Consider the following 14,586-nt stretch of genomic DNA (forward strand, 5'->3'; position numbering starts at 1 on the left):
AGATCCTTGCCCCCCTGAGGGACCTGGCTGAGAGATCCTGGTTGTACCTACAAGCCCTGCTTGGGACTGTGTTCCTGTCATCTATTAAACCTTCTGTTTTACTGGCTGGCTGAGAGTCACGGTGAATCACAGGAAGTGGGGGGTGCAGGGCCCTGACTCCTCCACATTCTGTGACAACTGGTGTTAGCGGTGAGATCTACTGCACCCCGTGGACAGCACTTCCTGCAGTAAGTGGCTAGGGAGCAGTAAAATGAAGGGGGATGGACAGGTACCAGGCGTGCTGAAGAGTCAGCGAGGGACAGTTTCAGGGGGCGATTAACCCCTGGGAGTGTGTGACCAGCAAGAAGGACTTTTGCTGTAACAGGATCCCCCAGGGGATCGCAGCGAGCAATCCTGGGGCGGACGAGTCTGCCGTTCGACCCTGGCAGAGAGGTGGTGACCTCGAGAAGTTCTGGCACACTAGGGGTCTCCCTGGAAACTGTGGAGAGTGGCGAGCACCCAGGCCTGTGAGTGGCCAGCAGGAAGATGTATGCCAAGTGGCTTAAGAGCGACCTGGTGGAGCTGTGCAAGCAGAGGGGGCTGCACAGTGGGAGGATCATCAAAGAACAGCTGATTGCCCAGCTGGAGGAGAGAGATAGCTCGAATGAACTGATCCCTGTCTCTGGCGGAAGCAGCCTGGCAGATGCAGCGCAGGCACCAGTGTCTGTCCCAGCTGGGAGTGGTCAGCTGGCTGCTGAGGGCTTCCCAAGACCCCTCCTTCCTATGCCTAGGGGAAAGGTGGGGAGGAGCCCAGCGAATACCGAGGGCACCGTGACCAGCCAGCAGGGGATCCTCCCAGTGAAGCTCGCCGGCCATCAGGAGATCCTCCCGAAGAAGTTCAGCATCCATGGAGCTGAAGCAGCTGGAATGGGAGAAAGATTTAAAACTGAGAGAGCTGGAAGATCACAAAAAACAGAGACAGCATGAGCTGGAGGAGAAAGAGACAACATGACGAGAGACAGAGGCAGCATAAACTGGAGGAGAAAGAGAGACAGAGGCAGCATGAACTGGAGCTAGCGAGGCTGACGGGCAGTGAGCCCCCGGCTGCAGTGAGTGAGGGGGGACCCAGGACTGCGCGGAGCTTTGATAAGAGCATGCTGGCCAAGCATAAGTAGGGGGAGAACATGGATGACTTCCTGGATGCCTTTGAGACGGCCTGCGAGCTGCACCAGGTTGATCCTGCGGACAGGCTATGGGTTCTTATCCCCTTACTAGACCCCAAAGCCGTGGCATTGTACCACCAACTGGAAGGGGTAGAGAAAGGGGACTACGAACTATTCAAAAAGGCCCTCCTACGCGAGTTTGGGCTGACTCCTGAGATGTACCGGGAAAGGTTCCGGAGCCAGCGTAAAACCCCTGAGGTCTCATATCTGCAATTAGTCAGCCGCATGGAGGGATACGCCAGCAAGTGGGCAGTTGGGCCCCAGACGAATGTGGACCTGGTTTAACTGATCATACTAAAGCAACTGTATGGCCAGTGCCCATCCGACCTGAGGCTGAGGTTGATGGACAAAAAGCCAGAGAACCCGCGACATGCAGAGCGGCTGGCCAATGAGTTTGTGAAGACCCAGTCAGGGGGTGGCAGGGAGGAGTCCCAAAGGAACAGGCCCACCGCTATGCAGAGAGTCACCCTGGGACCTCCCAAAAGGGGAATATGGAGAACCTCCTCCCAAGGGGAATACCTGGTGTCAGGGCCAACCGAACGGCTCGAGGGGACCAGCGGGACGTGGGCTACTATTACTGTGGCCAGAGAGGCCACATATGGCCCCAGTGCCCCAAACTCAAGGACAGACTGAGTAGACCGAACCCACACCGGGTTAACTGGATAGAGACCAAGCCAGACAAGGGGCAGGCTTCCCAGGCAAGGGGAGCTGGCAGCTTATCAACTGGTTAGGAGAGAGGAGGCCCCCAGGCCAACTCCTCTGGGGGGCTGGATGCCTTGGACTCAATGTTATCTGTTAACAGGGTGGGCGCGGGGCTGTCCCTGTGGAACGAGTGGCTTGTTCCCCTGGAGATGGATGGGAAGAAGGTCAATGGACACTGGGATATGGGTGCTGAGGTGACGCTGGCCCAGACCGAGGTGGTAGCTCCAGATCGGGTGATGCCCAACACCTACCTGACCCTGACAGGGGTAGGCAGGACTCCATTCAAGGTGCCTATGGTGAGGGTACACCTGAAATGGGGGGCTGAGGGCATCAAGGAAGTGGGGGTGCACCACCATTTGCCCACTGAGGTGTTAAGGGTGGGGGACCTGGAGGACTGGCCAAGCAATCCCCAGGGTGCCTTGGTCATGACCCGTAGCCAGAGCTGGTGAGAAGCACTACGACCTGACTTCAGGAGGGTACCTAGCCTGAGGTGCAGGATCCTACCCCAGAGGGGAGGGGTGCCCAGGGACACAGCTCAGGGAGGCTGCAGCTTCAGACCCAGCCAGCGAAAGGGAGCCGGTCCACATGCCTTCCCCAGTTGCTGAGTTTCAGGCTGAGTTGCAGAAAGATCCCTCCTTGCAGAAGCTAAGGGATCTGGCCGACCTCAGTGCAGTACATACCATGGAGATAGGTTGCCAGGAGAGAGTGTTCCTATACCGAGAATGGGCTCCCCCAGGGAAAATGGAGTCATGGGAGAGCAGGAGGCAGCTGGTGGTCCCCCAGAAGTTTCACCGCAAGTTACTGTACCTGGCTCATGACATCCCTCTCGCAGGGCACCAGGGAATCCATCGCACCAGGCAGAGGCTGCTACAGAACTTTTACTGGCCAGGGGTCTTTACTATGGTCCAACAGTATTGCCGATCTTGTGAACCCTGTCAGAGGGTGGGGAAGGCCCGGGACAAGGGGAAAGCGGCTTTGAGACCTTTGCCCATCAAAGAGGAACCTTTCCAGAAGGTGGCTATGGACATAGTGGGACTTCTCAGTAAGGCGACCCGGTCGGGGAAGAAATACATTTTGATGGTGGTAGATTTCGCCACCCACTACCCAGAGGCAGTACCCTTAGCTTCTATTGAGGCAGACACCGTGGCGGATGTGCTGCTGACCATTTTCAGCCGAGTGGGGTTCCCCAAGGAAGTCTTGACCAACCTAGGGTCCAACTTCATGTCAGCCCTGCTCCAGTGCTTGTGAGAGAAATGCGGGGTCCGGCACACCTGGGCCTCAGCATGCCACCCCCAATCCAACGGGCTGGTGGAGAAGTTCAACGGAATGCTAAAGATGATGCTGAAAACCTTTATGAACCAGCACCTGCAGGACTGGGACAAGTACTTACCTCACCTGCTGTTTGTGTACAGAGAAGTACCCCCCAGAAGTCTACTGAGTTTTCACCTTTCAAACTGTTATATAGCAGGAGGGTGAGGGGGCCCCTGGACCTGATGAGACATGAATAGGAGGGGAAGGCCACTCCCGGTGGAGAATCCATAGTGGAGTATGTCCTGACCTTCTGAGAAAGACTGGCTGAGCTCATGGGCCTGGCCAGGGAGAGTCTGATATGACCGCACAGCACAGGCCCACGCCTACACCACCGGGATCAGTTGATGGTTCCCATCCCCATGAGGAAAAACAAATTACAGGCTGTCTGGGAAGGTCCCTTCAAGGTTGTCAAGCAGCTCAATGAGGTAAATTATGTGGTGGAGCTGTCGAACCGGGCACACCACCGCCAAGTGTACCATGTCAATATGATGAAGCCATATTATGGCAGGGGGAATGTGGTGTTGGCTGTGTGGACATTGGGAGGAGCAGGGAGCCGACCCTTTAGTAGATCTATTCCGTGATACAGGAGCTGGCTCCCCCCTGGAAACAATTCCCCTCTCTGATTAGCTAACCCAGTGGTCCCCAACCTTTCCGTCTGGCGGGCGCCAGATGAAGAACTGTGGCGGCAGTGGAGCATCCACCGAAATGCTGCTGAATTTCTGCGGCATTTCAGTGGCAATGCTTCTCGATGATGTCACTTGGTGGCAGCAAGCGGCGTCATCGAGAGGCGTCACCGCAGAAATGCCGCAGAAATTCTAGGGCGATGCCTCTTGATGCTGCTGCTTGTCAGTCGCCAAAATGCTGCAGAAATTCAGGGACGACGCCTCTCAATGACGCCACTTGTCGGCGGCAAGCGGCGTCATCGAGAGGCATTGCCACCGAAATGCAGCCAAATTTCTGTGGCATTTCAGCGGATGCTCCACCGCCGGCCAGGACACGGGCGCATTTAGATGCCCTCATAGGCGCCATGGTGCCTGCGGGCACCGCGTTGGAGACCCCTGAGCTACCCCTGCCCAGCAAGCTGAGATCAGAGGGGTGCTCCATCTGTACGGACAGCTGTTTTCCAACCAGCCTGGATGCACTAATTTGACTGTCCACCGGGTGGAGACCAGATCACATCCTCCTATAAGATGCTCCCCCTTCCATGTCACAGGGAAAACTGCTCAGGACCTGGAAAGAGAGGTCAGGGAGATGCTGGCTTTGGCGGTGATTCAGCCATCTTCCAGCCCTTGGGCCTCGCCGATGATGCTGGTCCCCAAAAAGGACGGGTCTATCCGGTTCTGTGCGGACTATTGGAAGCTTAATGCCATCACCATTTCTGATGCCTACCCCATACCCAAGCCTGACGAGCTCCTAGACAAGCTGGGAGGCGCTCGGTACCTTACCACTGTGGACCTTACAAAGGGCTACTGGCCAGTGCCGCTGGATGCAGATGCCAGGCTGAAATCAGCCTTTATCACCCCTCTGGGGCTCTATGAGTTTCTGATCCTGCCTTTCGGCCTCAAGGGAGCACTGACCACCTTCCAGCACCTGGTGGATCAGCTACTGAGGGGGATGGAGAGTTTTGCCATGGCGTATATTGACAACATCTGGGTCTTTAGCCAGACCTGGGAGGACCACATGTCCCAGGCTAAACAAGTGCTGGACCGGCTCCAGGAGGCGGAGCTGACCGTAAGAGCTGAGAAGTGCAAGGTGGAGAGGCTGAAGTACCTTACCTGGGCCATCAGTTGGGGAGCGGCTGCCTAAATCCGGAACCAGCCAAAGTGGAGGTGATCAGAGACTGGCCTGCTTCCCAAACCAAAAAGCAGGTCCAAGCCTTTATTGGGATGGCAGGGTACTATCAAATGTTCGTGCCCCACTTTGGCTCCATCACTGGACTATGCAAGAAGGGGAAGCCAGACAAGGTGGTCTGGACCGAGCAGTGCCAGGAGGCTCTCCGGGTGCTGAAGGAGGCTCTGGTTAGTGGCCCAGTTCTGGCAAACCCAGACTTTGACAAGCCATTTATGGTGTTCACTGACGCCTCAGACATGGCACTGGGGGAGGTGTTAATGCAGGATGATGAAAAGGGGGAGAGACACCCCATCGTGTACCTGAGCAAAAAGTTGCTACCCCAGGAGCAGAACTACGCGACCATTGAGAAGGAATGCCTGGCCATGGTGTGAGCCCTTAAGAAACTAGAGCCATATCTCTTTGGGCGACACTTCACTGTGTACACCAACCACTCTCCCCTGACCTGGCTGCACCAGATGAAAGGAGTCAACTCCAAGCTCCTGAGGGCAGCCTGCTCCTGCAGGATTATGATATGGACATGGTCCATGTGAGGGGAAGTGCCAACATGATAGCGGATGCGTTGTCCTGGAGAGGGGGCCCTGAACTTTCCCAGGTCACTGGGCAGAGTGACCCCGCTCAGTTCAGTCTCAAAGCAGGGAGAGATGTGACCAGTAGGGAGCAGGGTGGATTGACCTGGGAATGTCGTTTAGTTTTACTGGGACTGTCTACATGGGGGATGGGAGAGCAGGGGATGACTTTAGGTGAGAGACAGTACCTGCGCCTGTAACCTGAGCCAGGAAGGTGGGAGGGGCAAGTCAACACCTTTGCCCAGGAAAATGGACAAAGGGAGCAGGGGGAGGAGAGAAGAAGGGGGAGAGAGCCTGCTGGAGGGGTTTTGGTTTCAGTTTTGGGCTAGCTGGGAAGAGGCAGGGAACCCCAAGTCTGGGGTCTAAAATCCTTGTCCCCCTGAGGGACCTGGCCGAGGGGTCCTGGTTCTACCTACAAGCCCTGCTTGGGACTGTGTTCCTGTCGTCTAATAAACCTTCTGTTTTACTGGCTGGCTGAGAGTCACGGTGAATCACAGGAAATGGGGGGTGCAGGGCCCTGACTCCCCCACACTCCGTGACACTGCTCCAAAAGAGGCTCTGAACTCGGCCCCCTTGCTGTGGGCAGAGACTGGGTTGGGACCGGCAGGAGGGCTGGGAAGCACATGACCAGCTCCTTCTCCCCCCCAGGCTGCCAAGCCGGCATGGCTCCCGTGAGTCCCTGCTGCCTGCACCAAGTGCAGCCGAGCTGGATCTGAGTGGCGAGGACATAGTGATCCGCCCGCTGCACAGCAGCATCCTTGGCGAGAAGTTCTGCTTCCAGGTAATGGTGCTGCTGGTCCAGGGACTCTGGGCAGATCTCCCTGCCTCCCCCATGCTCCCAGGGCGCCTCACAGTGCAGCACGCCCTAGGGACCAGCCCCTCCAGGGCCAGAGCACCCTTGGGGCACCAAGGGTGAGGACTGAATGGGGGTTACCCATGGAGCAGCACAAGCCCTAGTTCCAAGGCACCAGCCCCAACCCATGAGCACCAACCCTGTCCCAGGCACACAGGACAAGCCCGAGCAGATTCTTGTCCCCTCCTCCCCTCCATGGCAATGCTGACCACTGACGCAGCATGACCCCGCACCAGGTCCCCTGTGCTTTACTGCAGCTGTGCTCCCCGTACTGATGACCTCCCCCCACATCCCACAGATAATCAACGCTGAGGGGAGCCGCTGTTTTGGCTGCACATCAGTGGCTGAGCGGGACCGGTGGATTGAGAACTTACGCAGAACTGTGCAGCCCAACAAGGTGAGATAGCCCCAAAATGCCAGCTGTGGAGCAGCTATCCCCCACCATATCAGCTGGAGAGCAGCTGCGCCCCCCTAAAGACTAGCTGGGGAATGGCTATGTCCCCTCGAAATGCCAGCTGGGGAATGGCTATCCCTCCCGCAATGTCAGCTGGGGAGCAGCTGCCCCCCCAAAAAACACCAGCTGGGGAGTGGCTATCCTCCCTGCAATGTCAGTTGGGGAGCAGCTGCACCCTTCCGAAATGCCAGCTGGGGAATGGCTATGTCCCCTAGTCCTCGAAATACCATCTACACCCCCCAACATTCCAGCTGGGAAGTAGCTGCGTTCCCCCCCACCCCGACACATCAGCTGGGGAACGGCTGTGTCCCCCCGACTCACCAGCTGAGGCAGGGGAGTGCAGTCACTCCCATCTGCACCGGGCACAAGGAATTCACCCTCTGCCAGTTGCCCTTCACATCACCTGGCCCCTCAGCGCCCCTCCACCCTTGCCCTGCGCCATAGCATCCCAGCTTTCTCCCTCCCCATGAGCTGCTCCCCGTCCATGTGAGCAGGGGAGCTCTCCCTTCTCCTGCATTGCTGTGAAGTGTCCACACCCTTCATGTTGTGCCGTTCCCCCAGGACAACTGCGAGCGTGTGGAGAACACCCTGAGTCTCTGGGTGTACGAGGCCCGAGACCTGCCCCCCAAGAAGCGCTACTTCTGCCAGCTGCACCTGGATGGCACCCTGTACGCCCGCACTACAGCCAAATCAGCGGGTGTGGATGGGGCACTCTTTTGGGGCGAGCTCTTCGAGCTGGCCACACTGCCGGCAGTGCGGGAGCTGCACATCAGCGTGCTGCGGGAGGAAGAGGGGCGGCGACGGGAGACCAGCCCCCTGGGCACCGTGACCATCCAACTCAGGGAGCTGGCCGCCTCGCGCCAGCCCTTGGAGAAATGGTACCCTCTGTGTGGAGCTGCCCCCAGTCGGGCACCTTCCCTGCGGCTGCGCGGACGCTACCAGGAGATCCAGGTGCTGCCCATTGTGAGCTACAAGGAGTTCGCCGAGTACATCACCTTCCACTACCGAGAGCTGTGTGCCAGGCTGGAGCCTGCTATTGCTGTGCGCCACAAAGAAGAACTTGCCAGTGCCCTGGTGCATGTGCTGCAGAGCACAGGCAAAGCTAAGGTATGGCCGAGCCACCAGGGGGCGCTCTCAGCCCCAGGGCATCTGAACTGTACTGGAGAGCCTGAGCTAGAGCCGGCTCAGCAGCCTCATGTGGGCCAGAGAGCCCTCCCGTGCTCCTAGGGGCAGGGGCCAGGGCATGACCCACTGCAGGGGGCAGGGAGCTGTTCTGCAGGCCTATGGGGGGGAATTCCCCCTTCTGTCCCAGGATGTGGGTGGTGGGCTGCCTAGCATCACCTCCTGGGGTATAATTGGGGGCTCAGCCCAGAGAGGAAGGGCTGTCCTGCCTGGCAGGGGGAGGGGAGGGCTGGGTGGCACTGTGAGTCGTTCACAGACCCCTGGGCGAGGGTAGTCAGGGTCTTTCCCCAGCTGCTTTCCTCGGTACCTGGAGGGGCAAAAAGCCATTAGTAGCACTCCCTCCTTCACCTCACAGCCAAAACCTGCATGGCGGTGCTGCAGCACCCCTGCGCTGGGTGTGTGTTGCAGGGATGGGGCCAGGTGGGCCCAGGGCTGGGGGCCGGGGGTGGAAAGTCTGGTTCCCAGTGACCTCACTCCCTCTGGCCCCATAGGCATTTCTCATCGACCTGGGGGTGGCAGAGTTGGACCGCTTTGACGACAGAGAGGCACTGATCTTCCGTGAGAACACACTGGCAACCAAGGCCATCGACGAATATATGAAGCTGGTCGGGGGGCAGTACCTGTTGGACACACTGGGTATGGGCCAGCCAGCAAACACACTGGGGGGAGGGGGGGTGTAACAGTTGGTGGTGAGTGATCTATGGGCTGATGAGCTAACGCGTGTGTGTGTGTGTGTGTGTGTGTGAGAGAGAGAGAGAGAGAGAGAGATGGATCATTTGGCTAACAGGCAGGGAGGGAAATGGATTGACAGCTAGCCCACAGAGCGTGTGTGTTTGTGTGTGTAATAGGCCAGTTGGCTAACATGTGGAGGGGTGTGTGTAATGGGCCAGCCAATTTACTGGTGAGTTTGTAGTGGCAGGCTAATGCCCTGGGGGGCAATACACATTGTGGGGTGGGCGGAGTGCAGAGAGAGGATGCTGGCTTTGAAGTGAGATGGGCCTTCAGGGCCTGTTCCTTGCAGCACTTTGCTTTCTCCTTTCTGCCAGCGACGTCCTGATCCTGCTCCCTCAGCCCCTATGGCCAAGTGCATTTGCATCAGGCTCAGCTTCGGCCCTTCAGCTCTAATCAGAGGCCAGGTCTACACTGCGACTTTAAATCGGTTTAATGGCCGATATACCGATTTAACGCTGTACCCGTTCACATGACGTCGTCATTAATATCGAGTTAAACGGCTCCTTAAATCGATTTCGGAACTCCTCCCAGACGAGAGGAGTAGCGCTAAAATTCGAAAGTAATAACTCGGATTAGGGTTCGTGTGGACGAATCGACATTATTGGCCTCCTAGAGGTATCCCACAGTGCCCACCTGACGCCTCTGGTCCGCAATCCGAACTCGGATGCGGAGTGCCGGTAAACAGGAAAAGCCCCGACCTTTAGATGACATTTCCTGCTTTCACGTGTCCAGCTCTGATCAGCACGGGTGGCGATGCAGTTCAAATGCAAAGTAGCTCCTGCATTGAAACCTTACGGGAGATACTAGATCTGATCACTGTATGGTGAGACAAATCTGTTTTAACAGAGCTCCGTTAAAGAACAGGAATGCCAAAGCGTTTGAAAAATAAACTCCAGGCTACACAGCGGTGCGTGACAACCGTAAGGGAAGCCAGAGACTCAAACGGATGCTCATGGAGGGAGGGGGTAATGAGGACTAAGCTACAGTCTCCACAGCAGTCTCTGAAAACTATTTGCATTCTTTCTGGAGCGCCCAATGTCTGTAGCTTAATACGTGGTGTCTTGTGTGGTTCACGAACAGCTCGTCAGTTCTCTTCCCCCCCCAGCACGTGAACAGAGAAGTACAGTAAATAAATAATTCCTTGAGTACTGTAAATGTCACCCTCTGTGTACTGAATGCTGTTGGCGAGAGTTCAGCGAGGTGTTGAGACAAGGCGGTCATCGAATGATACTTTTGGTGACTCTCAGTCGCCGTCTTCAGCGCTGTATCCATGTCGCCACTGTGCTATGGGCGTTTGCTCAATGCACCCGACGAAAAAAGGCGCCCAAAGGGTTGTCTGCTGCCTCACAAAGGGAGGGGTGAGGCTGTACCCAGCACCACCCGGGGCAATGTTTTCTGCCCCATCAGGCACTGTGCTCTCAACCCGGAAGTGGGAACTATGGGATAGCTGAGGAACAGCTACCCACAGTGCACCGCTCCTGAAATCGATGGTAGCTTTGGACCATGGACGCAAACAATTGATTTTGTGATCCCACTGTGGACGCGCTAAACCGATTTTATTAGATCTGTTTTGTAATATCGGTTTAAGCTAATTCGAAATAATCGTGCACTGTAGACTTACCCAGAGAGTCCTGACTCTGGCCACACAGTGCCCAAGATGGGGCAGGGGCAGCCAATGCTATTCTTAGCCAGGCTCAGACCTCACCCAGCAGAGAGCAGCAGTAGAGTGCAGCTGTTAACACACGTACACACTCATGCATGTACACACAGGTACATGTGCATACATGCACACCCTTGTACACATCCACACATGCACACTTGTATGTGCACATGCACACACATGCTTGTGCAAACATACACATGTACACACATGTGCATGCACACTCTCATATACTCACACACAAATGGGCACATTCTTTGGGCGTCGCCAAATGGCCAGCCGGATTGTACTATGCCTGTTGTGTCCTGCCTGGCCACAGCCCTGGCACCTCATCTCTGGACTCCCCCCAGGCTCCGTGTCAGTCTGTTCTCTTCCACGTGTGTTGCAGGAGAGGCTATTGCCCAGTTGTATGAGTCGGAGGATAGCTGTGAAGTTGACCCCAGCAAGTGTGCAGCCAATGACCTGTCTGACAACCAGAACAATCTGCGGCAGGCGTGTGAGGAGGTCTTCCAGAGAATCACCAACTCCTGCGAGTGAGGGAGAACCCTCGGGGGATGGGAGGCTGGGCTTACTTGAGGGAGAAGGGACAGGACTTGGCTTGCAGGAAGGGAGGGGCGAAAGCAGGGCCAGGCTTTCCTGGGGGGCAACGCAGGGCTGGGCTTGCCTGGTGGGGGAGGAAAGGGGTAAGCAGCATAGACACTGACTCCATGGGTGCTTCGGGGCTGGAGCACTCACAGTAAAAAATTGGTGGGTGCTCAACACCCTCCGGTAGCTCTCTGCCCCAACCCCCAGCTCCAGCTTACCTCCACCTCCTCCACAAGCATGCACTGCTGCATCCTGCTTCTCCCTCGACCCTCCCAGTCCTTGCGCCGTGAAACAGCTGATTCACTGGGCAGGGAGGGGGCGGAGTTAGGGCTGGGACTTTGGGGATGGGGTTGGAATGGTGCGGGGGCAGGAAAAGGGCGGGGTCAGGGTGGGGGGGCGTGGGCACTCACCAGCACCGGAGAAAGTTGGCACCTATGGTAAGCAGAGGCTTAGTGTCCTCCCATGTGGACAAGTCCCAGCAGCCCTGTGATGCTTTCTTGCTACCCTGTTGCCTCCAGTATGAAGGAGTCTTTCTTGTGGTAGCTGGGAGTCAGCTCCCTGGCACCACCAGCCTTCCAGCTGCTCACGCCCTCTTCTCAGGATTTTGCCAGTCCTACTGTGCTTGTAGGTTAACAGTCAGTGCTCCCCATCCCCAAGCTCCCTTCGAAGACCATAGCCCTGTAATATCCAGCCCCTGTTACTGGGCACTCACTGGTGTTACTAGGCTTACTGTCCCCCAAGGGAACAGTGCACACACCAGCTGGTTTGGTTCAGCTGAGGATTCGCACTGCCTAATACCACAGCACTGAGGTATGTTTATGATAAAAGAAGAATACATTTATTTACAATGATTCAAAGACTCGGATGAGTCGTAAGAATATTGGAGACAGAACTGGGTACACAGATAAAACAAAACATGAATTGCAATCGCAGGCCCACACTCACGCATGGTGGCCTTTCCAGTTTAACAGCGTAGATTCTCTCCCGTGGATACAGCCTTTGACAGAGCTGCTACTTTTCAGCCACAACCTGGATCCAGGGTTTCATGACTCCCCACTCCCTTCAAGGGGTTTCCTCACCAAATGGATGCTCAAATCTCCTTTTGCTTCTCTTTAGCTTTCCCTAAACTCACTGTTTTTTCCCCTGAAGCCAGGCTGACCCACGTGGTTCCCTTCCTGGGGTGCGGGTCTCAGGGAGTGCTCCCACACTCCTGTTTGTTGCATAGCCCCCTGTCAACCTGTTTTTCATGTTGAATTTCACATGTAAATGGGGTCCCCATTGTGTTGGCTTTACAGTGCATCATCTACATCAGGGGTAGGAGAAGAAACATACTGTGTCTGGAAGAAAACTTGTTTGTCAGTTCTGCCTAGTTCAGAACGTATTATAGTAGATACGCATGACTTCTTACGTGCCAACTGTATGTAGATCTCACAGTGCTTACTATGACCAGTGTGCTATAAGCTTTCATTTGACACTCCACACAACACTCTCTGCAGATAAATAGAATCATGGAATATTAGGATTAGAAGGGACCTCAGCAGATCATCTAAGCCAACCCCCTGCTCAAAGCAGGACCAATCCCCTGATTTTTACCTCAGTTCCCCAAATGGCCTCCTCAAGGATTGAACTCACAACCTTGGGTTTAGCAGGCCAATGTTCAAACCAGCGAGCTATCCCTCCCCTGTGACAGCAAACTGTTAGGTGCAGTGAGTTTGTCAGGCCTGGTAGGCATTGCTGTTACAGACCAGGGAACCCTTTGCCAGTTGACACTAAGGGGTTGTTAGGGTCCCAAGCCTCACAAGGGATTCCCAAAACCTCCCACTGAACTAACATCTCTCCTTCCCTGACTCCAGTGGCTGGGTTGGCCACAGGAAGGATTTCCCCCTCCTCAGCTCCTGTGGGCACTGTGGGTCTCCTGATGGATGGCCATGGGGCCTCTTTCTCCCCAGCTGAGGCCATTGCAGGGGCAGCGGAACTCCAACCAGCCTCCGTCAGGGCCGCCCATTCGCAGGGAGCCTGTGTTCCATGGGGCAGCCCTGAGGGGAGGGAGCCACTACTGGTCAGTCTGTGCTGGAAGTCATGGCCCTAGAGTTGGATGGGGGTCTGGAGGATCGCCCACTGTGCTCCCATCACCCCGAATCTGAGTGGGAGCTGGGCCAACACAGTAATGGGCAGCCAGGCCTGACCTCAGGGGGAACGAGGGACATGGGAGCATGAGCAGAACATTGGGGTGAGGCCCGGCTCTGGGACCCCAGGGGCAGCGCTGGCCCCTGCGGATATGGAGAGGTTAACCCCTTCTTCCCCAGGCCGTTTTCTCAGGGAGGCACCGTGAGGACCTCTGGTCCCATTGGCTGCCAGGGATTGTCTGAGAGATGCTGGTGTTTAACTGGCACTGGCCTCCTCCCCCTCACCACCTGTGCCTGTCTCCTCAGCGCCTTCCCAGTGGAGCTCAGCGAGATCTTTGCAGCGTGGCAGGAGGATTGTCTGGAACGGAACAAGGAGGACATCGGGCAGCGGCTCATCTCTGCCTCGCTCTTCCTGCGCTTCCTGTGCCCAGCCATCATGTCCCCCAGCCTGTTTGGCCTCACCCAGGAGTACCCAGATGATGCCACCTCCCGCACCCTCACCCTGGTGGCAAAAGTCATCCAGAACCTGGCCAATTTTGCTACGTATGTATCATGGCTTGGCTCTGCCCAGGGGCCTGCCCCTCTGCAGGGTGATCCCATCTGGATCAGAGCTCGGTTCTGCCCAGGGCTCTGCCCCTCTGCGGGACAATCCTGTCTGTATCATGGCTCAGCTCTGCCCCTCTGCGAGGCAATTCTGTCTGTATTGCAGCTCGGCTCTGCCCAGGGCTCTGCCCCTCTGCAGGGTGATCCTGTCTGTATCACAGCTCAGCTCCGCTCCTCTGTGGGGCAATCCTGTCTGTATCACGGCTCAGCTCTGCCCCTCTGCAGGGTGATCCTATCTGTATCATGGCTTGGCTCTGCCCAGGGCTCTGCCCCTCTGCGAGGCGATCCTGTCTGTATCATGGCTCAGCTCTGCCCCTCTGCAGGACAATCCTGTCTGTATCACAGCTCAGCTCCGCCCCTCTGCGGGGCAATTCTGTCCATATTGCAGCTCGGCTCTGCACAGGGCTCTGCCCCTCTGTGGGGCAATCCTGTGTGTATCACGGCTCAGCTCTGCCCCTCTGCAGGGTGATCCTGTCTGTATCATGGCTCAGCTCTGCCCAGGGCTCTGCCCCTCTGTGGGGCAATCCTGTCTGTATCATGGCTCAGCTCTGCCCCTCTGCAGGGTGATCCTGTCTGTATCATGGCTCAGCTCTGCCCAGGGCTCTGCCCCTCTGTGGGGCAATCCTGTCTGTATCACGGCTCAGCTCTGCCCCTCTGCAGGGTGATCCTGTCTGTATCATGGCTCAGCTCTGCCCAGGGCTCTGCCCCTCTGTGGGGCAATCCTGTCTGTATCATGGCTCAGCTCTGCCCCTCTGCAGG

At 56.6% G+C, this 14,586-nt stretch overlaps 1 protein-coding gene across 1 annotated transcript in view; it reads left to right on the top strand.

Moving 5' to 3' along the window:
- RASAL3 (RAS protein activator like 3) overlaps positions 1-14,586 on the top strand; it is a 56,369-nt gene that overhangs the window by 39,271 nt on the left and 2,512 nt on the right. The window contains exons 7-12 of the mRNA XM_032775538.2: positions 6,281-6,413; positions 6,784-6,882; positions 7,501-8,046; positions 8,613-8,757; positions 10,902-11,046; positions 13,531-13,767. Of these exons, the coding sequence (XP_032631429.1) occupies positions 6,281-6,413; positions 6,784-6,882; positions 7,501-8,046; positions 8,613-8,757; positions 10,902-11,046; positions 13,531-13,767 (1,305 nt within the window). The remainder of the gene's footprint in view (positions 1-6,280; positions 6,414-6,783; positions 6,883-7,500; positions 8,047-8,612; positions 8,758-10,901; positions 11,047-13,530; positions 13,768-14,586) is intronic.

This window comes from Chelonoidis abingdonii, chromosome 26, assembly GCF_003597395.2.
Source record: "Chelonoidis abingdonii isolate Lonesome George chromosome 26, CheloAbing_2.0, whole genome shotgun sequence".
Taxonomy (NCBI): Eukaryota; Metazoa; Chordata; order Testudines; family Testudinidae; genus Chelonoidis; species Chelonoidis abingdonii.